Source organism: Panthera leo, chromosome B2 (assembly GCF_018350215.1).
Source record: "Panthera leo isolate Ple1 chromosome B2, P.leo_Ple1_pat1.1, whole genome shotgun sequence".
NCBI classification, from domain to species: Eukaryota; Metazoa; Chordata; class Mammalia; order Carnivora; family Felidae; genus Panthera; species Panthera leo.
In genome coordinates this window covers 148,401,190-148,427,487 of record NC_056683.1, presented here as the reverse complement: position 1 = coordinate 148,427,487, position 26,298 = coordinate 148,401,190, and the positions used below count along the sequence as shown (strand labels likewise).

General features: G+C 51.3%; 1 protein-coding gene across 3 annotated transcripts; it reads left to right on the top strand.

The window, feature by feature from the left end:
- The first annotated feature begins 10,863 nt into the window (after positions 1-10,863).
- Positions 10,864-20,178, top strand: MPC1 (mitochondrial pyruvate carrier 1). Of its 3 annotated transcripts, XM_042940274.1 has the most exons (6): positions 10,864-11,051; positions 16,136-16,207; positions 16,414-16,417; positions 18,461-18,557; positions 19,173-19,305; positions 19,671-20,178. In XM_042940274.1, exons 1-6 carry the CDS (start codon positions 10,981-10,983, stop codon positions 19,693-19,695), a joined length of 402 nt encoding a protein of 133 aa, XP_042796208.1. In that variant the 5' UTR covers positions 10,864-10,980; the 3' UTR covers positions 19,696-20,178. The 3 variants fall into 3 exon arrangements, with proteins under 3 accessions (XP_042796208.1, XP_042796209.1, XP_042796210.1); XM_042940275.1 differs by lacking the exon at positions 16,136-16,207 and having other exon boundaries at positions 10,867-11,051; XM_042940276.1 differs by lacking the exons at positions 16,136-16,207; positions 16,414-16,417 and having other exon boundaries at positions 10,992-11,051.
- The last annotated feature ends 6,120 nt before the right edge of the window (positions 20,179-26,298 follow it).

Genomic DNA, 26,298 nt, shown 5'->3' with positions numbered 1-26,298 from the left:
GATGTATTTTGCAACTGATATGCTTTTGCTTCAAAGTAAATTCTCCTAAAAAAGATTAACCAGTATTGCCAGTGCGAACCCAAACATTAAAGGAAAATTATTTTAGGGGTTACTCGATTCAGTTTTGGAAACTTTTTCCATATGCCTGAAATAACTTGGTTACGTAAATATAATTTTTAAACTATGAATTCTATGAAATTTAAATACAGATCAAATATTGCTAATGAAGAGGCACCCAGGGGGCTCAGTCGGTTGAGCGTCCGACTTCGGCTCAGGTCACGATCTCATGGTTTGTGAGTTTGAGCCCCGCGTCGGGCTCTGTGCCGACAGCTCAGAGCTTTGCACCTGCTTCTGATTCTGTGTCTCCCTCTCTCTCTCTGCCCCTCCCCTGCTCACACTCTGTGTCTCTCTCTCTCTCAAAAATAAATAAACATTTTAAAAAAATGTATTAAATATTGCTAATGAAAATTTAGCATCTGGGGAGCGCCTGGCTGGCTTCGTCAGAGGAGTGCGTGGCTATTGATCTCAGGCTCTTGAGTTCAAGCCCCACATTGGGTATAGAGATTACTAAAAAAAATTAAAAAAAGAAAACTTACCATCTGAATTGAAATGAATCATAAGTGTAAAATACTCACCAGATTTTGAGGACTTCATATGAAAATAAAATACTTCAATAATAATTTTATACTGATTACACATTGAAATCATATTTTGGATATTCGGCCGGACTATATCGCTAAAATTAACCCCACCTATTTCCTTTACAGCTTGAATGTAGTCACTAAAAACTTCAAGTCCTGCGTGTGGCTCCGGTGATATTTCGAGTTCCTTTTTCCTCACGCCTCGTCTCGTGGGAGAGGGATTCCATTGCCGGCTGTCCTATTGCATGTTGCACCTGCTAGACATGTTTGATTACTTCCTGAGAGTGTCCCTGGATTACATGCCTTAATCCTTGCATTTCCAGGCTTGATGGGATTCAGGTTCCAGATGTGGGTGGACCCTTCACCAGCTGTTTACTTGAAGCATCACACCGGGAGGCAGAAAGTTACAGTCCTTCTGATGGTGACGCTAAGGGGAATCTCCTGGATCCCTCCTTGTAAATTTGCATTTCCCCTTTCACACAGCGAACAATCCCTGGGAAGATCTAGCTCCCGTTTATTTACCAAATGACTGGAGTTCTGTGCTGCCTTCTGTCTGAATCCGTCACTGCAGTCGGGATTGCAAACTGGTGTTCTTTTCGTTCCACCACTCTTCCGTATCTATTAGCCGAACTCCTTCTGAGGACAAGAGCTCTCCTCCGTCACTAGGCCTGTCTGAAGTAGTTCATATGGGTAAACGCTTCTTTCCCTTTAGTTACCGGAAGAGTTGGCGCACGAATTATGGCAAAGGAGTTTCAGGTTTTTATTTTGTTGGCTTTTCTTTCTGTGCCTTTTTTAAGGTTTTTGTTTGTTGCTAAGTTTTTTAAAATAACTTTACCGGGATGCAACTCGCATATGCAATGTCCGCCTTTAAATGTACAATTCAGTGGTTTTTAGCACATTCACAGAATTATCCCGCCATCTGTACGACCAATATTGGATGGTTTCCACCCGGAAGAAGAGTGCATGGCCCTGCCCCAAGCCTCGCAGCCCCAGGCGGCCGCTAGTCTGTTTCCTGTCTCCCTGGATGAGCCCACTCTGTGCACATCATATACGTGGCCTCATACTGCATGAGGTCCGGGTGCCTGGCTCCTTCATAAGCACTGTGCTTGCTAGATCTATCCACGTCGTAGCACGTGCCAGGACTTCATTTTGTTTTATTGCTGAGTAATAATCCATCGCATGGCTACTCTACAGTTTATTTATCTGTTCCTCAGTTGACCCAATATTTGGGTTGATTTCACTCTTCGGCTGTTATTTACAATGCTGCTATGAGCATTTGGATACAAGTGCTGTGTGGACATATGTTTTCAGTTCTCTTGGGTGTGTATCTGGGGGTGGGGTGGCTGAGTCATGTGGCAACCCCGTGTTTCACCCCGGGAAGATGGCCGGGCTGTTTTCCAAAGCAGTCAAGCCACTTTGCACTCCTAGCGGCCGTGAGTGGGGGTTCCCGTCCCTCTACATCCTGCCCGACACCTGTTGTGTTCCACTCTCTTGACTGTGGCCTTTCTGGAGAGTGTGAAGGGGGGTCTCATGGTGGTTTTATCATTTCCCTGATGGCTAATAAGTTTCGTGAGCTTATTGGCCATTTGTGTGTCTTCTTTGGAGAAACCTCTATTCGGTCCTTTGCTTGTTACTTAATTGGGCTGTCTTTGTATTACTAGGTTGTAAGTTATTCTTTAAATAGTTCCTTATGGGGCGCCTGGGTGGCTCAGTCGGTTAGGCGTCCGACTTCGGCTCAGGTCATGATCTCGCGGTCCGTGGGTTCGAGCCCCGCGTCGGGCTCTGTGCTGACGGCTCAGATCCTGGAGCCTGTTTCAGATTCTGTGTCTCCCTCTCTCTCTCTGACCCTCCCCCGTTCATGCTCTGTCTCTCTCTGTCTCAAAAATAAATAAACGTTAAAAAAAAATTAAAAAATAAATAAATAAATAAAAAATAAATAGTTCCTTATCAGATATATGACTTGCAACAATTTCTCCCATTCTGTGGTCTTCCTTTACATCCTTTGGTTTTCCCTTAAGGGTCCTGCAGTCAGGCTTTGTTCTTTCTGATACTCAGATTGTCCTGGGTTTAGTCACTGGGAGGCCCTCCCCACGGCTTCCTTTTCTATCAACACAAAAGGTAGAGTCTCGGCCAGCTTCGGAGCAGACCAGGGGGCTTTGCAGGCTGCTGCCGTCACCGCCCAAGAGCTCATCCCGTGGCCGCTCCGTCCTGCTGCACAGAGAAGAAGGACTGTCTGCAGTCAGTCACGTGAGCTACCCCTTCTGTGGATGTGGCTGTAGCCGGGGCCCAGGGCCCCAAACACACCAGGTCTGCCCACTCGCTGCTGGCAAAACCCAAAGGCAGGGAAAGGAGTGATGGAGAAACAGGAAAGGGACTGATTTCAGGGAGGCCAGCTCCGGAAGACGGCGGACTGGCGTCTCAAGGACCGTCTCCAAAGTGCCGAAGATACTTGCAGGTGTATTCGAGGAGAACGTGGGGCAGAGGTGGGTCTGTGCAGGTGGGCAGTGAAGGTCAAAGGCAGCTTGTCTCCCAGTGATCCCGGCTGGTCCTGCTGGCTCAGCTCGGTCCTGATGCTCGAAGGGGTAGTTTCGGTTCCACCAGGAGATGCTTTGCCCTCAAGGGCCCTCGCCCCAAGCCAAGAGACCAGCTGGAAGGAAGAACCAACAGGGAAGCGTGAGGTCAAAGGGGAGGCAGCCTCAGTCCTTTTTCCCAGAGCAACTTGTCCCCACAGGGTGTTTTCACCACACTCAGAGCCAAACCATTGTATGAGAGAAGTTGAGATCCCCCCCCCCAACCTTTCTCCAACATTTACAGCCCCTCACTGATTAGAAAACGGAGCAGCAGCAGAAGGGGGCTCGCAGGTAGGCACAGAAACTCAACTGCATATCTGGTGCGATATTGGCTCCATTTATAGATTAAAAACCGAGGCCTAGGCAGTTTTAAAAACTTGCCAAATGCAGGCAGCTAAATAAAAAGTGGCAGGATTTGTTCACCTGACTGGCAGGTCTGGTTTCTTCCATCGGCACACCCTGGCGGCCGGGCACGGGGCCTGGAGCCCCTAGACCGCCAGTCCCACGAGATGCTCCTTCCAAAGGGCTCTCTGGTTAAGGACATTTGGTAACTGCTCCATGGATTAAGTTTTATGCCATCACAGTTCACATGAGCTTCATAAAGGCTCTCAAAAGAGCTGCAGAAAAAAATTAACCTTGTCGGATTCACACGTTTCCTAAATGCCTTTGGCCCAGGAAACCCTGCCCTCCATTGGCCCAGGAGCCCCTGCCCTCCACCGGCTTCATTTTTCCCCTGAAGCCCCTAAGAACACCATGGTAGGAGAAAGCTGTCTATACTCACAAAGCGTGCCGGCCTCTTCTTCCCTGTGACCAGCAGTGGGCGATCCGTGGGTGACAGTTTGGCATCCTGTGATTACCCAGTTCCCTCTCGCCTTGCAGGGGTTGGGTTTAGTGTCTAGTCTAGTGTTTAGTGAGGGTTGTGGCTCCAATTTCAGTACAGAATGCAAACTAGTGATGCCTCTATTTCCTTTACCTTCATGTCTTTATCCTCTATCATAAACGATATCCTTTACCGTTTATGCCTAGGAAACTCCTGAACTGCCAAGCAAAATGAAGATTCCTTGCCCGTGAAGCCATTTCTTTGTGACTTCTGGAGGAACAGTACTGATGGGGCTTTGGGGTGATGGTGGGGTCCAGAGCCGACGGCCAAGGAAGAATTCTTGAAGATGTCTTTGCTGCAAAAAGGTGATTTTGTTAAAGCACAGGGACAGGACCCGTGGGCAGAAAGAGCTGCACTGGGGTTGTGGTGAGTGACTCATGATATACCCTCAAGTTGGGAGGGGGGTTAGGGACAGAGTAAGTCTCTAAGGCATTTTGGAAGCAAGGTTTCCAGGACCTTGAAAACACCATTTATTACCGTTTAGCAAAACCTCAGTCATGAGACCCTTCAGATGTATTCCAGGGGCCATAAGCTTGGAGTATGATTGCCGGCATGTATCCTGGGGGAGTTGAGATAAAGGAGGTTTCCAAAATGAGTTTTTATATGTTAGTTAAAGTAGACTCATGGGATCCTGGGGGTCAGGCTAAGGTTAAGCCAAGATTCCCTTTTGCCCCCCAGCAACGTTATCAACGAGCCAGCTGAGCTCCTAGAGGAAGGTCACTCTGCCTGTTTCAAGGACTTGTAGCTGGGCTGTAGGCAGTAAGGGAATTTAATTTTTCATTTGCCTTTCTTTCCCACACCACCATGGCCAGCAGTTAAACCCCCTTACGTCTTGGTGAGGGTGATATTAGGGCTTCAGGAAATGGAGTCTGTAGGTTTCTGTGGATAAGATTGCCTCTTTTGAAAAAAATTTTTTTTTTTTAACGTTTATTCATTTTTGAGAGACAGAGAGGGACAGAGCATGAGCGGGGAAGGGGCAAAGAGAGGGAGACACAGAATCTGAAGCAGGCTCCAGGCTCTGAGCTGTCAGCACAGAGCCCGACGCGGGGCTCGAACCCACGAACTGCGAGATCATGACCTGAGCCTAAGTTGGACCCTCAACCGACCGAGCCCCCCAGGCGCCCCTAGATTGCCTCTTTCTTGCAGTTTACTAAGTTCTCCGTAAACTGAAGGAGCCCCCTGTCCTGTATGACGATGATCTCCATCAGTCAGACATTTGCTTTCTTTCCTTTCCCCTGCTCTCGGGCAGCCAGGAGAGTCCGAGGAACATCACACATACATCCCACCTGAGGCGCTGGGTGCTGTTAGTCTGTCCTCTGCCCTCAGCTTGCCCCACGCTCCCTCATCAGTATGAGAACAGTGACCCAGGAGAAAAGTGCGTGGGGCAGGGGCTGCTGATCTCGAAGTATTCAAGCCTTGGGGGCAGCACAATGGATTGATTACAGGTAGGACCTGAAGAGCTAGGGAGGCAAGAAAGTACACGTCCATATTCCAGATGGTGCACTGGCCTCTGAGTGTCCCCGGTTCTCACTGAACTCCCGAGTTTCTTGGCTTACTCATTTACTGCATTCTTTAAATTACTAAAGCAATCAAACTAATGTGTGCTACCTAGCTGGAATCCATGTAAGGCAGGTGTTGGGCTGCAATAGATGGGCAGCAGGACCTAACAACACATCTATGTTTTGAATGTATGTGTGTGTGTGTGTGTGTGTGTGTGTGTGTGTGTGTGTGTGTTTTAAGTTTATTTAGAGAGGGGCGCCTGGGTGGCTCAGTCGGTTAAGCGTCCGACTTCGGCTCAGGTCATGATCTCGCAGTCCGTGAGTTCGAGCCCCGCATCAGGCTCTGTGCCGACAGCTCAGAGCCTGGAGCCTGTTTCGGATTCTGTGTCTCCCTCTGTCTCTGACCCTCCCCCATTCATGCTCTGTCTCTCTCTGTCTCAAAAATAAATAAACGTTAAAAAAAAAATTTTTTTTTTTTTAACGTTTATTTAGAGAGCGACAGAGACAGTGCGCACAGGGCGGGGGCAGAGAAAGAGTGGAACGAGAACCGAGGTTCGCACAGAGTCGAGACACCAAAGCGTTTCTTTCCAGGAAGGAACTTTGTGCCGGCAACGCTCTGTTGGGTTCGCACTGGAAAAGCTGAGCCCCGAGTGCAGTGAGGTGTAGTCTTTTATAAATGTTTTTCTTGCCTGTCTCCCATACATGGTAACACCCAGTCACGCGGTCTGATTAGGTGGCCTCATGTCACAGGGTCGTGAGGCATGTTACGTACGCATACAGCCAGGTTGCCTTCCCTTATCTTGAGGGGTCCCCCCACCAACAGTCCTTAGGGATGAGAGAAAATCCCAAGCAGGCTCTGTGCTGTCAGCGCAGAACCCACCATGGGGCTCGATCCCATGAACTGAGACCGTGACCTGAGCCGAAATCAAGAGTCAGGGGTCTGACCGACTGAGCCACCCAGGAGCCCGGTCACACATCTATGTTTATAAAACACGTACTCACCCCCCAAGTACTCCTCGGAAATTGCCTCTTGTCATCACAATAGCTGTCCCCGATGGACAACATGGTCCTCATTATCCCCATTTCCAGAAGAAAACCTGTGTAATTAAGTGTGTTAGTTCATAAGCAGAATGATCGTGTCCTCTTTTCCTTTTTTTTTTTTTTTTTTTTTGTTATTTTGATAAGTGAAAAAAACATGGCAAGTTTACTGCCATAGAGAAGATTGCTTGTACCGTGTGAGGCATCACAGACCTGCCTGCCAGGAAACCCTCCACAGGACGCCCACTGAGGACCCCCCTACCCACACAGGCACCGCCCTGGATACGGTGTATATGGACTGCCTACACAACACCGGCCCACACGGGTGCGGTGTAACTAAGGGCCAGCTTCCCCCCTCCTCTGACTTCAATCTGTCTGAGCTCACAGTTCCTGTTCCTCATAGTCAACAGGGAAGCCCTGTGTGTGCCCGTCATTTCTGGACTTTGAGAACTCTGGGCATATGAGGTTCTGGCTCGATGCTAGGCCTTTGCAGCCTCTTCCGGAAACCTGGGACTCAAGCCAGCGATGTTTGCATTTTTACCTTTCCATACTCTGTCCATGTAGGGACCGGGTGAGGTTTCTAGGCCTTTCTAGAATTTTAGGAAGTAATGTAGCTGGGTCTCTTGCCTCCTGCTGTGTCCTCTTATACATTAGACCATATTACCTGCTCCATATTTGAAGTAGGAAAGATACGTATTTACATGGAAGAAGTCCTAATTGTGGCAACATGAAATAAAGAAAGCACGGCCCTTAGAGAAAGAGAGCCAGATTCAGATCTCGGGGAAGCTGCTGCTTAGCAGAGCGTTATTCCTTTTATATATTCCTTTAATTAAATCCTCTAGCTCCTACCTTCCACGCAGTGGGAACTTAACAGAAGCCTCGAAGATCCAAGTGTGGCCCAACTGTGGCAAGCAGAATGTTCAGAAGCTGGCCTGGTGGGGACACCAGGAACTGGGGACAGGAGCCCTCAGTCGTGTTTCTCCACGCACTGTCACTGACCAGCTTTCAGAGGCTCCCCTCCAGATCTCCTGAAGCTCTAAGCTTGCGGGGGGTCTAGGAATCTGCAGAGGATTCTTCTGATCCACCGCTCCTGAGGAAAAGAAAATACTAGGAGATAAGACTGAGCCATTTTGAGAACCAGGAGCCTCTTCTCACACTGGGTATTGGGGAGGGACCCTTCCCACGAACGCTGCAGAAGCACCTCGGTTTTATTCAAGAAGCCATTCAGTTTCTTTACGCTGCTCCCACCCCTCTGGGTCGTAAGAACTAATGTAGGAAAAGTGCCTAGCGGTTAACACACGGTGGCGAGCATTAAAAAACAAAACTCAAGAGGTAAAATTTAAAGAGCTACTTGGCTTTATTAAGCGATTCGTGAATTGGGCAGCATTCCGTCCGGCCAGGAGAGACGTGCTCCAAGGAGTTGTCCAAAATGGAAGGTGCCGGAGTCCAGCCCCAACAGGTCCAGGGGATCCCGAAGGATGAACGGCGTCAGCAAAAATAACAAATGCACACAGACAACAGCAGTGTGTTAGGCCACTTTATTGTGGCAGGCGTGGCATTATATGCATTATCCCTTGTGGCGTGCATCATCTATGTTTCTTGGCTTTACCTAATTCTAAAAATGCTCCTTTGTGTCATCACCCATTAAGGAACCTCATGGTTATTTCTTTGTAACATTCACTCCTCCCCTTTGCTTATTGATTAATTTCTTCATACTACTTTCGTTATGTATCTACGTTTACTTATAGTTTATAAAGCGTTTGCTTTGCTATTTTCATGAAAGGCCATCCAGCTCTCAACACCTCAAGTGGAACATTGACAGGGACAGGACTTCTTAATTGTTCAATTGTTCCTTTGAACAATTTGCGGTACAAGGAACAAAAGTATTCGCTTTGGTCTGGGTGCCGGGAGGGAGCCAGGAGGGCCCTGGGAACCCACGCCTTATGCGCTCCCAGAGAGACAATGTATACCTGGGAACTAATGGACCATTCTGTACCTTAACCCACCAGGTCCAGTTACCATCTGGGATGCCTCCTGGGGGCCGAGTGGGCCTAGGGGTTGGAGTCACTTGTATCCATAGATACATTCCTTTGTGGCCGGAGTGGGGCTCTCGAACCCATTTGCCCCCCTCCCTGGCTGGGAAACATATGGGGCTATCTTTCCTTTAGGGGACGGGCAAGCGGGAATGGCACCAGCTGGATAAAAGGTTGCTTTTTTGTCCTGGGGATCATCCCCGAGTTTGCCCCATGGGTTTATTTTGAATCACCAATGCCAGTTGGACCATGGGGATGGCCGTGATGAGTAACAGGAGGGATACCAGTAGCTGCCCATTCGGAGGGGCGCCGTGCGTTGCCCTTCCGCCAACCACCCGGGCTGTGCCATCAGGAAGGCTGGACGGATCGGCTCCCGGCAGGAACGTTTTTATAGAAAAGAGGGAAGCAAGAAGTTACTTGCAAAAGAAAAGATGCTTTCAGGCAAGGTCACCTTGGGAAGGGCAAGGGGTCTTACCACGCACATTAGGTCATCTCCTTTGGGGGCAGGGGTGGACTGGAAAGGGCCCAGGTAACCTATTACCTCACTGATACTGGCCAGAAAATTCCAGATTGGCTGGCTTCAAATTCCACTCCCGGAAAGTTTGAAACTGCAATTAAGTCTTGGTTTGCAGGACTGGAGGCAAGTGACTCCACCTTGGGCCTGCGGTTTTCTTTTTGGCGCTAATAATCATAGCGCTATTAATAATCAACCCTCTTGTTTTTTCTCAGCTCATTCATTTATTCCTTCACCTTGAACCACCAGCTGAACATAACCGACCTTCCTGTGTTATTCTGGGATGGCAGTGCTGCCTATTCAGACAACTTTCAAACAAGATCAAGGTCAGGTGTGACCCACGGAGACCCTGAACAGAAAATGAATCTGATTCAAAGGCCTGCTATTTTACTTCTCAAAGGCATTTTTTTAATGCCATTTAAAAAGAATTTTTTTTTTTTTTTTTTTTTTTTTTTTTTGAGAGAGAGAGTGAGCCGAGAAGGGGCAGAGAGAGAGAGAGAAGGAGAAAGATTCCCAAGCAGGCTCTGCACTGTCAGCACAGAAATCAAGAGTCGGAGGTTCCCCGACTGAGCCACCCAGCGCCCCTGATGTTTATTTTCGATAGCGTATGTTCCCTGTACAAATTTCAATAGGAATAAAAAAAAGTATACGGTGAAAAGGCAGTTTCTCTCCAGCCCTCTGCACTTGGACATCTTCTGAGGCAGTCCCTGCTAACACGTCCCTTTCAACTTTGGAAACAAACTTACAGATTTTCTCTGTCCCCATGCACAAATGAGTAGCACACATTACACACGATTCTGCCCCTTGATTTTTCTTACACATTTTAGAGCTCTTTCCATACCGGCACACACAGAGCACCCTTCCCCTTCCGAGCTGCTTACATGATTCAGTGGAATGGACGCAGCGTGATCTAACCCTCCCTGTGGGTGGACATATTAAAAATAATGCATCTGAAATTGCACCAGCTTGCCTGTCGGGGGGGGGGGGGGGAACCGCTGGAGAAGGGCCGGCGGGGCCAAAGGGCGTGTCCATAGCCAACGTCAATCCACGCCACCAACCGCCCACAGCAGTGTTGACATCCAATCTAGGCTCCTACCAGGGACTGCCTGCCGCCCGTCCCCTACACCTTCACCAAAAGGCATGGTGAGCTCAGTCGGTTAAGCAACCCATTCCGCGTCAGGTCATGTTCTCGGGTCCTTGAGTTCTAGCCCCGCGTCAGGCTCCCGGCCGCTCTCTGCGCAGGCAGCACAGAACCTGCTTTGGATCATCTGTCTCCCTCTCTCTCTGCCCTTCCCCCCATCTCAAACCAGCAAATAAAAAAGCGGGGGAGGGGGGACAATTAAAAAAGAGACCCGAACGACCGAACCCTCCTGTCCCGCCTCCCCGACAGGGCGTACCCAGAGCGCACCCGGGCCGCCCACGCGGGCACTCCGGGCGCACCCCGGCCCGGCCAAGGTGCCCTTGCGGGTACGGCGACACAGACCCTCGGGCGGCCGCCACCGACCGCTACCTCCGCGCCAGAGGACTGCGGCGGCCGGGGCTGAGCCAGCGCCAGCCAATCCCCGGCCGGCCCCGGCCGTTTTACGGCAGCAGGTCCCAGCCAATCCGCGCCGCCGCCTCCCGCCCTGCGCCCTCCCATAGGCCGAGCGCCCGGCGGCGCGGCGCGGCCGTAAGGCGGAGCCGGCTGTCGTGACGCGGGCCCCGGGGGCGGGGGCGGCGTTCCCGCTGTTCGCTGGACTGGGTGTCATTGGGCTCCGAGGAGCGGCGGCCGGGGCACTGCGGGGTGTCTGGTGTCGGGCACGGCCATGGCGGGCGCGCTGGTGCGGAAAGCGGCGGACTATGTCCGGAGCAAGGACTTTCGGGACTACCTCATGAGGTGACGAGTCCCCCGGGCCAGACCTCCGGAACCCCCGAGGGCTCCCGGAGGTCTGGGTTGACGCCGCCCGGGACGCGGGGCCACGAGGGCGCGGGGGCCGGGCGGCGGGGCCAGCGGGGGTGGGGGTGGGGCAGCGGGGCGGGCTCCGGGCAGCGCGGAGGACACTGGCCCCTGGCGCGGTTTCCTGGCCGGATGTCGCCTCACGGCACCTGCGGGGCAGCTGGGCGCCCAGGTGTGGGGCTGGGAGGGGCCGGCGGGAGGCGCCGGGAGAGCGTGCGCGCGTCCAGGACGCGGGCGCTGCTGCAGGTGCGCTGCAGGTGCGCGCGATCGCCCCTCCTGGAGTCCCCGCGATCACTTGTGCCGGGCCCCGCGCGCCTTTCCGTTTTCCGGCTTCGGAGGACTTTCAGTCTGAGCGGGGAAGGGAATCCAATCTCAAATATTTCTATGCACGAATATTCTGACGGCCAAAGTAAAGCAGCGCGTCTCCAAGGACATGCTTTTCCTTGCTCGATTTTCCCTTCACTCTTCCTTTCCAGTTAGAAACGAAGGGCATTTGCGGGTGAAAGGGCCCAAGACACACTTTCTACATTCTATTTCCATCTCGAGTCTTGAGACTGTTGCTTTTATTTCAGAATATTTAGTATAACTTTACGAGCTTTATATATTATTATATTATATTATATTATATTATATTATATTATATTATATTATATTATATCATATCATATCAACCAGATATTAGAGATGTTTAACTTTTTTTAAAGTAACCTCTACACCCAAGGCGGGACTTGAATTCACAACTCCTGAGGTCAAGAGTTGCAGGCGCTACCCACCGAGCCAATCTAGTGCCCCCGAAACAGTTTTAAATATTTAGGAGTTTTAGTTTTGGTTTTCCTGTCTTGTGATTTTAAAACCTAGGTGTTGGGCTATGTTTTGTTTTGGGGGGGGGGGGGGAGAATCCCAAGCAGGCTCCACGCTGGGTGAGCAGCTGGACCTGGGGCTCAGTCCCACCACCCTGAGATTCTGACCTGCCCCGAAATCGAGAGTCCCATGCATGACGGACTGAGCCATCCAGGCGCCCCGGTTTTGTTTCGTTTTGTTTCGTTTTGTTTTGTTTTCCAATGGTGAATAGCGTGCTGAAGAGGCTAAGTGAGGACCACTGAGGACAAGTGAGTCCTGTAACCATCCAAAAGGTACAGCGCGAGGGCAACTGAACCTCTGCCAATGTGAAAAGAATTCCTTTTTAAGTCCTGAACTCTGCAAACACTGTTTACTCGTAATTTTACGGAGCAGCAGGCTGAGAGGTGCAATTCAGGCTCTCCTGTGATGAACTTGGAAACAAGCTTCACCCCCGGCTCTCCGTTAGGAGGTTTCTGTACTTAAGTAGGACGGTGATCAATGAGGACAGATGTTTCGTGCTGTGGAGCAGGGTGGTTTATCAGAGGAACGTGTTGCGGAAATCTGAGCAAGTAGTCCTGGGAGGGTCAGTTCTCAGTCCTGCGGTTAAGTTTCTCTTGGGATGTTCCCTTTTTCCTACTGTTTTCTGCTTTGGATAATGGGCCTTCCTGATCATTAGGTACAGCAAAGGATAAAATTGTATGGAATAACTGAGAACAAAGTGGTCACACCTTATTCATTTAAGAAAAAATACTGATTTTTAGGTAACGTCCTATTACCTAAGAATAGTTTGTTAGATTTATTTTCGGGGCGCCTGGGTGGCTCAGTCAGTTTAGCGTCCAACTTTAGCTCAGGTCATGATCTCCCAGTTCGTGGGTTCGAGCCCCACAACAGGCTCTGTGCTGACAGCTCAGAGCCTGGGGCCTGCTCTTGATTCTTTGTCTCCCTCTCTCTGCCCCTCCCCTACTCGTGCTCTATCTCTCTCAAAAATAAACATTAAAAAAATGCTTTTAAAATATATTTTCAAGGAAGTGAGCCCTGCTTTTCTACTTATTTCTATTCTTGTTTTTACTATTTTCTATTTCTGTCTTTTTTTCCTAGCAGTTAGGTTTCCCAGAGCCGGACTTTTTAACTCGATATTTTGATATGGTTTAACCTTTCTTCCTAAGATTAACTTCATGTGGTTTCCTGTGTGTATACTTTTTCCAGTGTTACTTTGACTTAAGTCTTGACTAAATGAGGAAGAGAGTGGCAGTGCCTGGGGAAGAGTGCTGTCTCCTGGGGCAGCAGACGGAAGAGTGGCTCCTACTCAAGGGATCCCCAGCAAATCCAATCCCAGTGGGCCTCGGTTACCTGCCTGTGAAATGGGTTTAATGATCATGCCCTTTCTGGTTGGGTTGTTGGGAACATTAAACTGGATGAGGGATGTGAAAATAAATACTCAGACTCCCAATCACCATGCGATTTGTAATTTATATTCCGCTGTGTGTGTGTGTGTGTGTGTGTGTGTGTGTGTGAGTGATCAGAAACACTCTATACTGTCTGGAAAAGGTTAAAATCTTGTGAAGCTCTGTGACCCTGACCTGAAATGACTTCTGTGGACTGACTGGATGGAGCGAGATGCCAGGCTGGCTGTGTTTGCCCTGCTGCGGCTGTTGGCAGCAGTGGGGTTGCATGCCCCCCACAGCCGGGGGTGGAGGGCCGCTGAAGGGCTGGTATCAGAACTCTCACCAGGCGATCTTTCTTTGAGCTTTTTCTCCTACAAGGAGAACCTGCTCCCCCTAGAACTTACAGGGGAAAGCTCTCCCTGTGTGTTCTCCCAAGCTGCTGTGCTTTGCAAATGAGAATTAAGCCCAGGGAAGAAAACCTCATCACCTCTCTCTTCCATCGGAAATGAGGGTCTGCACATCCTCACCTCCGCAGTGACGTGTTCTACCGACTTTGCACTCCCTACCAGCGGAAGATCTGGGTCCTTACGACCTACTGAGGGGAGACAGAGGTCTTCTAAACTAAAGCTGTTCCTGAATTTTTTTTTAATGTTGTATTTATTTTTGAGAGAGAGTGCAAGTGGGGGAGAGGCAGAGTGAGAAAGGGACAGAGGATCTGAAGCAGGCTCCGTGCTCACAGCACAGAGCCCAGGGCGGGGCTCGAACTCAAGAACTACGAGATACGACCTGAGCTGAAGTCAGACGCTCAACCAACTGAGCCACCCAGGCGCCCCATAAAAATTATTTTAACAACACAGTTGAGTGTTTCAGCAAAAATATAAAATCCTATTTCATACAGATTATAAAATTCTGTCTGTCACGTTGTATGAGTAGGATTGAAATGTCTTTCTTACTAACGTGGATTTCCAAGTGTATTTTAAAATGTTCATTTATTTGCACCAAGCAACAGAAGTTAGGGAATAGGCTGTAGCCGTAGCAAGAGTGTGGACTTTGATTGGATATAGAATGGAAAAAAATGAAAGGCATTATGAAGACGTTTAAGTAGGGTCTTTTTTTTTTTTTAATGTTTTTATTTATTTTTAAGGGAGAGAGAGACAGAGCATGAGCAGAGGAGGTGCAGAGAGTGAGAGGGAGACACAGAATCCAAAGCAGGCTCCAGGCTCTGAGCTGTCAGCACAGGGCCCGATGTGGGGCTCGAACTCACAGACTGTGAGATCATGACCTGAGCTGAAGTCAGACGCTTAACCAACTCAGCATCTTAGGCACCCCTAAGTAGGGTCTTAATATTAAGTAATTACTGACAGCTTTCGTCAGATGTGATTTATGGTAATGTCAGACCCAAGTGATGAGTTTGAACAGTGAGTTAGAATCCTGGCGCCCGTCATTTTTAGCTGCGTGGTCCTGGACAATTACTTATGTTTTGTGCTTTGGTAGCTGTTTGACAATATAGTATCATGCTTGGCAAAAGTAAGTGACCCATTTATTCTTTATTATTATGCCGTGTTGAATCCTCTGGGTTCTGATACTCTTTTTTTGGTGCCTGCTGTCTCTTCTCCGGCTGATTTTCTTACCCTAATGAGGATCTTGAATTAAGAACTTCCTGGATCTCTGTTATCTTTTTTTTTTTTTTTTAATCTCCAAAGTGGGTCTTGAACTCACAACCCGAGATCAAGAGTCGTGTGCCCTACCAACTGGAGCTGGACAGGCACCCCTATCTTTTTTTTTTTTTAATTTTTAAAAATTTTCTCATATACCTTCTTGATGGAGTAAAAGAAATTGCTTTTTGTTTTTCCTTTCTTCATTCTTGCTCCTGAATTTCGGCTAAGAAGAATGAATTAAGATTGAACAAGTAAATTCTGAGGTGAAAGGCATGTGCTTTAATGATTGAGTCAGTTACGGTCTGTGCAGATTTATTCTAGAGATTTACCCCCTTTCCTGAGAGAGGTGGATGGATGGATGGATACACACACACACACACATACATAGATGTGTGTGTGTGTGTGTGTGTGTGTGTGTGTGTGTGTGTGTGTATACGTATATAGGGAGACACAGGATCTGAAGCAGGTTCCAGGCCCAGCTGTCAGCACAGAGCCTGACACGGGGCTCGAACCCACAAACCGTGAGATCATGACCTGAGCCGAAGTCGGACGTTCAACTGACTGAGCCACCCAGGTGGCCCTTGACGTATTTTAAATGGTACCGAGTTTAACGTTCAGAAAAAAAAAATCACTGGAAAGTTTTTACTGTTCATTCATTCAACAAAGACTTGTTGAATGCGTGGCAAATGCTGGGCACTGTTTGACGTTCAGAGTTTTAGAAGTGAACAGAGTGTAAAACTACTTGCCTGTCTTTAGGGGCTTTCCTTCTGGCGATAACCTGTTCCTAACGGCGAGCTCGCCGTTGCCGGAGCTGTGCGTCACCGCGTCTCTCTCCTGCCTGTCCTTTCCAGAGAAACGCCCCCCGTTCAGCCTGTGCCGTCCAGCCTGATGGCCGTGAGCGCTTCCGCTGTGGCCACAGTCCAAATGGGGTGTGCCCTGAATGTCTACACGCACCGGATCTCAGGAGCTTAGTACAAAAAAAGAATGTAAAATAGCCCATTCATAAGTTTCTCTCGATTACGTGTTCAGATTAAGATATTTCCGGTACGTCAGAATGAACTTAATAAAATCGACTTCTTTTGTTTTACTTTTGTGAACGTGGCTTCTGGAAATCTTAAAATTAACGTGTGGCTGCTGCTAGTCACTTGCATCACGTTTCTGCGGGACAGCTTCGCTCTGAGGCTTCGGCGTTAGACCGTGTCGTGAAACGGAGGTCAGCGCTGTTGCTGGGTTTACCCCCACGTCTCAGGGAGAGAAGAGTGTGCTTGCTCACCTGTGGCTGTGCTGCGGGAACCGGAGCGAAGTGGGAGGTCGCAGGAACCTGGAGGAACAGACGTCTTTCAAAGCAGCTGATTTCTCTCTCTCTTTTTTTTTTTTCCATGTCTCTTGTCTGCGCCTTGGTGACTCCTCACCAAATAGTACGGTAAGAAAATTGTTCTCCTTCATTTCAGGCTTTTGCAGACTTTCTGCACTAACAGAAGTATGGACGGCAGGCCCGGCCGCCTTTGCTTGAGATAGTGTATCCAGCCACCGTGCCTGGTGGCTCTCCCGGTGTCCCCCTGGGTGACCTGGTCCACTCTGGGCGCTAACCCCTGGCAGGACCAGTGCCTCGACTGCTGAGCTGACGGGCGTGGGCCAAACACGTATTTCCAAACAGGGAAGTGACACCTAGAGGCGTGTACTAGGCGAAGGGTGCGTTACTGACTTTCCAAGGCTAGATCTCTTAGTGAATGAGTATTCAAATTATTTTTACCTTTCATGTTCTGTTTAAGAAACAGTGTTCATAATCGAGTGTGTAGATAGCCTTCGACTTGCAGCGCTCTGCCTCACGCTTAAGTCCTCGCACCAGAATTTGTAATCCCGTCATTTGTGCGGACAACCCCAGGGCTGCTGGGGGTGTGGGATTTCTGTCCCGGTCTTGTCCGTGGCCCCAGCCGTGAGGGAAGACGCCTGTGTGCCTGGTGGGGGAAGCCCCTCCTAGGCAAACTCTGCAGGCTGTTCCAGCCCGGAGGCTGTGCGTGATAAAGTAGATACCGGGCCACCACGCAGTGCGGAGCTGTGGAAAGATTAACTAGAAAAAGATGAAACTAGACCAAAGTGGAGAAAGGCCTGGTCAAGAAAGGAGGAAAGGAAGACACTGGGGTGGTAGCTGGAAAATGAAGGGACTCCCAGGAAAAGGACAGGTGGAGAAGGGAGGAAGATGGAGACGGAAGGCTGGGGGCCCTCCGTCACCAGGCGTCTGGGATGGAGGGGAGAGAAGGGACAGCGGCCACCCGTCATTCAGGTACTGAAGTTAAGGTTCTAGAGGTGTGTCTCACCCAGATAACGTCCGGTCTAAAGACAAGAGGACTAGTTAGCCGCCCAGAACCCCAGAGATCGTTTGCACCCGCTGTGTCTGGCTTGCGGGGTTCTGACTCGGTTGTAGACTGTCAGTGCCTCGCGTCCCGGCCCCGCGGGAGCTCTGATGTTTCAGACCTAGCATGCGAAGTAAGCCCTGCAGAATGCTCTCCTGTCCGGCCAGGTGTCATTCTCCTCTATTTTTCTTGGATTTCCCTGGTCTCCCGCTGCTTATGGGAGTTTGGGTTCTAATGACTCCTGGTCGGTGTCAGAAACGGATTCAGCAGCCTGAATTTGTCTTAAATGCTCCAGCGGGCAGCACTGCACAGATTACTGCTTAATATTCTGAAAACTAAGAAGGGTGTTTAGCCAATGACGTGTGGTTTCTTTCATATTTTAAAGTGCTGAAAATTGCACATTCATAAAACAATTTTTAATGTACTGGAAAAGCCAGCAGCCGGTTTTATCAAATTGGGTGCCGCTGCTGTTAAACACGGGCAACTCCTTGGTTCTGGGGCGGCCGCGGTCACAGCGTGGCACGTAGGCGGGGCTTTGCCGTCAAGAGTAGTTTCCAACCTTAATTTCCTAGGATCTGGCAGTTCTGAGTGCGGATTTCCAGGCTCTCTGATCTTAATCTAGTTCACACAAGCTGAAAAGCAGGTTCTCCCCTCTTAGGGTACTTTCTTCAGAAAAAATACCCAATTTAGGATCTGCATGGTAAGAGATAGTGACAGATCTCTTAATGAGCATTTGAAGGGGGAGGGGGGCTGATAGATTTAAACATTACCTTGCGGAGGATAGTTGTAATGAGGTTTAAGTTGCGCCAGGAGGGCATGGGGTGAGAAGTTAATCGGATTGAAAGTTCTCTGGGCGGGGCATTCGGTTCCCTGGTGGGAAGCTGCCAGATATTTTCTGCCTCTGGGCTCGCCTCTGAAGAGCGGCCCATTTCTGGGCTGACCCTTGAACAGTCAGGGCCCGGATGTCAACTGGCCTGCAGGCCACGCACACGACGGTGAAGACCTGTCCTCACGCATTTCCATCATCTGCGTTATCGCTTAACGAAGGGCTGCAGCTGTTCACGCCCGCCTTACCCTTTTCCTCTTCCCTTTCCCTCCTCTCATTTCTGTAGCACTTCTGGGGCCCTGTAGCCAACTGGGGTCTTCCCATTGCTGCCATCAATGACATGAAAAAGTCTCCAGAGATTATCAGTGGGCGGATGACATTTGGTAAGGATGCGACTGGGAACAGCTGGGGGGACTTCACGCATAGAATCACGCGGAATATGGCTCCCACGCTCCGCTGTTCGCAAGCGACCTATAGAGCGACACGGCGTTGGAACGGCGTTGCTTGTCCGTGGGGAGGAAAAAGCAGAGTTGTTTTGAAATATTTATCTAGAAAGTGTTGGGGTCCTGTGTGCCTTTCAGATGGGCACGCAACTAAAAACTGTCCTCTTGAACCTCTATTTGGAGGAAGTGCCTTTAAGTTTATCTGGAGCCCTGCTACTTGTCCTTAAGGTATTGCTGCGGGATTAAGTAGCAGTTCTTCCGGACGGTGGGCCGTAAACAGTTCTGGGGGGACAGGAAGTGGTCAGAGCTACTGGCCACTGCAGCCAACAGACTGTCCTTACAGTGTTTAGTAAGTAAGGCACCAAGCGGCAGAGTAAAATGTAGGATGAGCTTCCCATTCACGGAAGCATTTAGGCAGTGACTTTCTTCATCTGCCACGAGTTTTAGCAGCAGAAATTCTTGTTCCGATTAAGGTGATTGAGCCCCGACCTCCGAGCACGCAGCTCGGGGTCTGCTGAGCCGTAAGTCATTGCCTCGCTTTGATGTTTCTGGCAGCTCTCTGCTGTTACTCCTTGACGTTCATGAGATTTGCCTACAAGGTGCAGCCTCGAAACTGGCTTCTCTTCGCCTGCCACGCCACAAACGAAGTCGCCCAGCTCATTCAGGGGAGTCGCCTTATCAAATACGAGTAAGCCCCTTCCGGTCTCATCACTTCCGTTTTGAGAAATTACGGAGAACGAAACTCAAATCTGGAGGCGTCGGGGGCACCGGGCGTGAGTGTGTGCAGAGATGATGCGTTAGCTGTGGGGGAAGCTGGACTCTGAGCAAAAATACGCTGTTGAAAAAAAAAAATATGCTGCCGAACTGAAAACAGTGAGTGCACTGCAGGTTTGCTTATTAAAACATGCAAATTAACAGGAAGTAGGGTATTGCTGTTTTCATAAAATTCTCGGTTTTAATAAATGTAAAGGTGTCTTCTCAAAGTCATCCAAGTTCTTGGAGGCCCCAGTGAAATTTGTCTCAAACTGAATTTCTCTTTGTGTTTATTTCCAGGATGACTAAAAAGGCATCGGCATAACAAGGGAAAATGAAAAACCAGCTGTTGGAAGGGAAGCTATGCCGCTGCTGAGTCAGTCTGCCTCACGATAGGCTCGCTAAGGAAAACAGGCTGGCTACTATTTTTACTAACCAGTTTTTCTAGAAATAGCTGAGAGTCCCGAAGCCAACTCTCTGCTGCCTTACAAGTACCGAATATTTTACTTGTCTTCATAAAGAGTAGCTCAAAATATGCAATCAATTTAGTAATTCCCGATGATGGTTTTATCTGCGGTAATATGTATAGTACCTGTTAGAATTTACTTAATGAAAAACCGACGAGAACATCGTTTGTAATTATTAGCATTTAAGTACTCAGAATTCTTAACTAATGACCACGAGACCGACGGCTGGCCACGTACTCCAATCTCATTGCCAATGTTTTGAAAAAGTGTGTATCTCCGTGCAGTGTGTATATTGAGCTGCTGGAACTTAATGGCAATAAATGATTTAAATATTTGTCAAACGAGTGTGATTAAGTATCTTGCTGGGCTAAAAAACCGCAGAACTAGAATGTCCCTGGAAAGAGCGTCGTGCGTAGAGTGGCGCTCCTGGAAAACGAGGAAGGTGGCCGGGGGACGGCGAGCCGGACGGCCGGTGTCGGGAAGGCGCCGGCGGTCACTCAGGACGCGCTCTTTCCCGCGGGCGGCACCCGGAGCAGGCCGTGGGGAGCTGATGGCGAGCCGCGCCGCGCCCCCGAGAGCCGTCGGGTGACAGCCCACAGCGGACAGGCGCGTGTCCCCAGCTCTGCGGGCGCCCGAGCAGGGGAGCCCACGGCCCAGGAGCCGCTCCGGGGAGTCGGCCGGGTGGGGGGAGGCCACAGCGTAACCTCTCCCCACGGATGGCGGCACCGCTTTCTGTGGCGAAGAGCGGCAGGCGGATCCGAGTCATTTGTCGCTGTCGCTCTCTTTAAAGGCGCGAGACCGTGGGCGGAGCGTTTTCACCCGTGCTCCCGTTTCCCCTCTGGAGGCGAGGGGGCGCCGCCTCCGGGGTCCCCTCAGGCCCGTTGCTCCGCACTTGACCCGAGCGGGGGTCGGGAGAGAGGACGCAGCGACGAGAGCCCGGACCGGCTTAGCGAAGTGAGAGCGCCAGGTTCCAGTCGTGCGGGTAACGTCGCTTGTGAGAACCCCAGACCGCAGGGTGTGGAAAGTGCCAGCTGGAACCTGCCTGGGGCTTCCGGCCGCCCTCCGGTGCCAGCCACCGCTGGCGTTCTGCTTTGGGATCTTCCTCTTTTAAAAAAGGTTTTGTTTCAATTTTACTTATTTATTTACAGCACGCACACACGCGGGGGAGGGTCACAGAGAAGGCGTGACAGAATCCCAAGCAGGGGCTGCAACATCATTGCAGAGCCTGATGTGGGGCCCGAACCCACAAACTGTGACATCGTGACCCGAGCCGAGATCAAGAGTCGGACGCCCAACCCACTGCGCCCCCGGGCGCCCCTGGGATCTTCCTCTTTCTTTTGTCCCTTGCAAGAATTCTCGTCCGCCCGTCTCACGTGCTACTGGGGAGCAAGGGCCTTTCCCGCCTCTGAAGGGACGGCTGTCCCGAGAGCCTCGGGGATCGTGGTGCAGACACTGCAGACCTGAGAGCAGGAGGCCTGATGACACAGTTCCGCAGGCTGCCTCGGTGGGCCTGCCCATACACCTGAGAAGGCAGGCAGGGGCCAGCACGGTCCCTTCTCCAGCAGGTGTTCCTGACGTGAGACAGAAACCTGCAGGGGCGTCTGGGCGGCTCAGGTCACGATCTCAATGGCTCGTAGGTTCAAGACTCACGTCGGGCTCTGTGCTGACAGCACGGAGCCTGCTTGGGATTCTCTCTCTCTCTCAAAAATAGACGAATACATTAAAAAGAAACCTGCAGATGGACACAGAGGAACACATGGGATGAAGGTCCATGCAGACGATGCAGAAGTTGCATGGGGGGGCGGGTACTGGGTGCCCTAGGGTTGCAGGGAGGCTCACCATCCTGGGGAAAGGAGCGAGGGACCAGGAGGGGACACCGATCCTGTCCCTGGCTCCCTCAGAGGGTCTGAAGCTCCCAGCCGTCTGCCTTCTCTGCGCAGAGCCGAGTGCTTGCGGGTCGGAGGGAGGGTACGGGCGAGACCAGAAGGTGTGAAGCTTTCCACTGCGGGGCTCTGGGTCCTGGTCTCACCCAGATCAACACCGATGTGAGAAAGTACATTCCAGAGCAGAATTCCTCTGTTTTTGTTCTTGTTGTTTTCAAGCTTCTTGGTTGCTTTAAAATGACCAGTGTCTATCAGCAGCAGAAAGGACACTTCCCACAAGTGGGCATCCAGGTCGTCGGTGATCCTTGTCAGGAGAAGACCGACCGGTTAGCCGTCACTCTGCTCTCGGGCGGTGGCAGCCTTCCAGGCGGCAAGGACTCCGAGGCCTGGGCCGGCTCCCGCCCGTACTGCTTTCTTCCTGGGGATTGGCACGCCTCTGCCTGCTATGGACATTTGCAGGATATTCTCACGAAAGGTGGCGTCGGGTCCGGGCCCAGGGCCGTGTGTGGTGGACACACTGCTGGTGACGTTTGTATAGTCACCACAAGTCAGCCCTCCAAGTGGTAGTGGCCCCACGAGAAAACGCAGAGACAGGACGGGGTTGAAGCAAAACTCGGTTACCCAAAAAAGCCCAGAAATACATGCTCAGAATGTTTAATGCCTGCACGTGACCATCTCTAAAGGTAACACACAAGGGCTCCCGAGTATTTTTCGTTTTCCGGTAGCAGAATACACGGATGCACGTGTGCTGTCACCAACCTCCAAGGTGAGGCTGGCACCAGCTGTCCGTGCTCACGTGCTGTGGTGGCTTCAGGCATCTCCCTTCTTGCTGTGACCACCCCGTGGGGCGGAGGTGACCATTGTCGAGCGCTTCCTGACTGCGCGCCACAGACAGCGGGGGTCCTGGCGCGGCGGCTCAGGGCAAGAACGGCCACTGCCAGCTTGAGGAAACCGGACCCTCAGCGGCCTTTTGTTTCCTAATCCTTCCTCCGCAGGCGGCTGGCACCGTGCCCTCGGCCACACGCCCGCCCGGCGGGACCCAGGCTGGGCTCGTTCGTCTCCGTCCTCTTCCACTTGGACCTTGGCTTCCCAGGTGCGTCGCGGGGTCCGTCTGGATGGCGCGTTTACACGCTAGTGAGAAAGTGAGCGTGGGCCCTGGCATGTCGACATTGCATCACTTGGAAGTCACTTGGATGGCCTCAGAGATAATGGCCACATCATCTAAAGCAAAGCCCGAGTTACCTGGCACTGGAGCCCTTGGGGGAGAGCAGCGGCAGGGGTCCGTGCAGAAAGGGGCCGCTCCGGGCAGGAAAACCCCCAGAAAGCCCCGGCCTCACTGTCAGCCCCCAGGCACCTGCTGAGAGCTGAGCTGAGCCGGGCGGGCCCACAGCGCTCCCAGGGTTTTGCTGATTTGGGTGGAGGTGACAGGAACCTCGGGAGGGTGGCACGAGGAGGATGAGCCCCTGGCAGCTTGACTACGAAAGGACACAGCTGCTTTACCTACGGGCACAGCAAGTGATGTTCCTTGGCCCGTTAGCCAACATCCACCATATTCCTAACGAACCCTGGCGGAACTGCTTTCAGGGGCTCTGGAAGGTCCGTCTGCGGCAGATGGGACCATATCGCAGCCCCGCCTGGACATTCCCACCGAAACCAACAGGTGCGTGGTGCTGGTTAAATGGTGGTTTTCTATTTCTGTTTATCAGCAGGACGCTCACTTACAAACACAGCCCTACTGAAACGGCAGGATACGTGCTCCACTCTTGCCTTTTTCACTCGATTTTATTTAAAAAAATTTTTTTTATGTTTATTTATTTCTGAGACAGAGAGAGACAGAGCATGAGTGAGGGAGGGGCAGAGAGGGGGAGACACAGAATCCGAAGCAGGCTCCAGGCTCTGAGCCGTCAGCACAGAGCCCCACGCGGGGCTCAAACCCACAGACCGTGAGATCATGACCTGAGCCGAAGTCGGACGCTTAACCCACTGAGCCACCCAGGCGCCCCGAGTTCACTGCCATTGCTCAGGTTTGTTTTAAACGTGAAGGCTTTTGCAGTTCTTGGAGCTGATAGTTCTGAGGGCGTGGTAGCTTTGGGCCAGTTTTCTCAGTGCAGGAAATCGGCGGTCAGCCTGCGAGCGCACTTCGAGGTGACAGGCCCATCTGAGCAATGCGATCTCTACGAGCGCAGTAGCCACGTGGGGAGGGAGGGGGCACGCGTGCCCAGGGCGTGCTCGCGGAGTCGCTTGCCTGAAGTGCTCTGCCCCGGGCTCTGATCCGTTTCTCTCCGCCAGAGGCAGAGACGCACCCTTCCCTGGGCTGACCCTTCCCCAGGCTGACAGCCAAGTGCGGCCGAAAGTGGTGTCACTGTGACAGTGGTCTTGGGTTTTTTTGTTTGTATTTTTAAGTACACAACTATAGTCCTTAAAAGGTCTTAAGTACAGGGGCGCCTGGGTGGCTCAGCCGGTTGAGCGACCGACTTCGGCTCACGTGTTCGTGGGTTCGAGCCCTGCCTGGGACTCTGTGCTGACCGCTCGGAGCCTGGAGCCTGCTTGGGATGCTATGTTTCCCTCTCTCCCTGCCCCTCCCCCGCTCCTGCTCTCTCTCCGTCTCTCAAAAAGAAATGAATGTTAAAAAAAATTTTTTTTAAAAAGGTTTGATTCTGTCCATCTCCCTAGAATCTCCCAGAGCAGGGTTAAACGGACTCCCACGAAGTCAGGAGGCTGTTCAGAGAGAATTGTTCGGATTTACACGACGTGAGCCTCGGCGCGGAAGTACATAGCCTGGTCCGTGGAAACTGTGGGTGCCACGGGCATTTACGGACAGAAGTCAGAAAGGGCGGGCACGAGGTAGAACTTTCACATCGGGACGAGAGTAGACAGTTGAACTGTGTAGGTCGGTGACAGCACTAGAAACGAAGTAGGAAAAGGTAGAGTTGACTTGTTTGGGCCAGAACTCATCAGTCGTCACAGTGACACTGCTTCTGGCCACACTTGGGCGTCAGCCCGGGGAAGGGTCGGCCCGAGGCCACTGCAAGGCTAACGTGGGCGGTAGGGAGTTTCACCACAGCGTTTGCTTTTGGCCGAGAGAAACGTGTCAGAGCCCGGGGCAGAGCACTCAGACAGACGATCCGGGAGCACGCCCTGGGCACGCGTGGCCCCTTCCTCCCCAGTGGCTGAGGCACTTTGCACAGAACAGAGAAAACGGAGACTATCAACACAGTAATAGAGCGGTCAGCGGACCCAGTCTTTCAAGTTCTTCTGCATTTCGGTTCAACCACACTCCACTTCCTCCTAAAAGCTTTGCTAATTAAGAATTATATAACTTGGGGGCGCTTGGGTTGCTCAGGCGGTTGGGCGTCCAACTTCAGATCATGATCTTGTGGTTTGTGGGTTCGAGCCCCGCGTCGGGCTCTGTGCTGGCAGCTCGGAGACTGGAGCCTTCTCTTGATAGTTTGTCTCCCTGTTTCTCTGCCCCTCCCCTGCTCATTCTCTCTCTCTCAATCTCTCTCTCTCTCTCTCTCAGAAATAAATATTTTTTAAAATTTTTTAAAAGAATCCTAACTTGATGATTTTCTGTCGTAGTTTGCAGAAGTTGCTGCACAGAGTAAGTCTTTAAAAACGCCTGGGGTGTGTCAGACCTGAGGGGCGAGGAAGGCATCTCAGCAAGTGCTTTTTCTAGACTGATCTGAAAGCCCTCTGGTTCAATGAGGTGACGTCTCAGTAAATAGAAGGCTTACGATGTTTTTAAAGCAGTCTGAAAAATGCTGGACGCATAAGGGAGAACTCTGCCAATTTCATTATTTTCTTTTAATATTTATTTTGGGGACAGCACAAGCAGGGGAGGGGCAGAGAGAGGGGGGACCAGGATCGGAAGCAGACTCTGCACCGACAGGCTGACAGCAGGAGCCGACGCGGGACTCGAACTCATGACCACAAGGTCCTGACCTGAGCCGAAATCGGATGCTCACCCGACTGAGCCACCCAGGTGCCCCTGCAAATTTCATTTAAAACTTCAAGGTCTTCCTTTTGGTCTGGAAAGGAGACTTAGACAAGCCCTCCAGGGAACTGTTTTTCCGTGTTGATGTCTCAGGGTAGGCATGACATCTTGGGTCTATCTGGGTCACCCAGACGACAGGCGGTTCCGAAATCTCTGTGGTTGGACGGCAGGCTCCCTGGGGGATCGTGGGGAGTGAATGTTTGTCATAAACCGAGGCCCAGAAGGATTCAAACAGCCTTCGCGTATTTTCGGAAGTTCCCAAACTTCCTGTTTATCGGCTCTGCCTCCCGAGGCGCCTCCCCGGTGCCAGGCAGGTGCGCCCTGCTTCCCTCTGGAGGCGAGCGTCCCCAGGCGGGCTCTCCTAGAGCATCTGCCTCCCTGGCCCACGCAGCTCCTGCCTGAAAACCACATGTGGTCTGGCAGCAGCCGCCAGGCAGGGAGCTGGCAGGGACCCTGGGGCTGGCTCTCTCGTCCTCCCCGTCCAGGGCGCGGGTCACAGGCTGGCCCGGGACACACGCCCCGTCTCCGCGCTCCTCCCGTTCCACACCACCCTGTGACTGACCTCACAGCCCGTACTCGACCCT

Bases quoted from the DNA above. Each gene is read 5' to 3' on its own strand.
- MPC1 (XM_042940274.1), top strand. From the start codon at position 10,981: ATGGCGGGCGCGCTGGTGCGGAAAGCGGCGGACTATGTCCGGAGCAAG. The intron at 11,052-16,135 runs GTGACGAGTCCC...GGCTGCTGCTAG, and splicing joins TTTCGGGACTACCTCATGAG to TCACTTGCATCACGTTTCTG. The intron at 19,306-19,670 runs GTAAGCCCCTTC...GTTTATTTCCAG, and splicing joins AGTCGCCTTATCAAATACGA to GATGACTAAAAAGGCATCGG.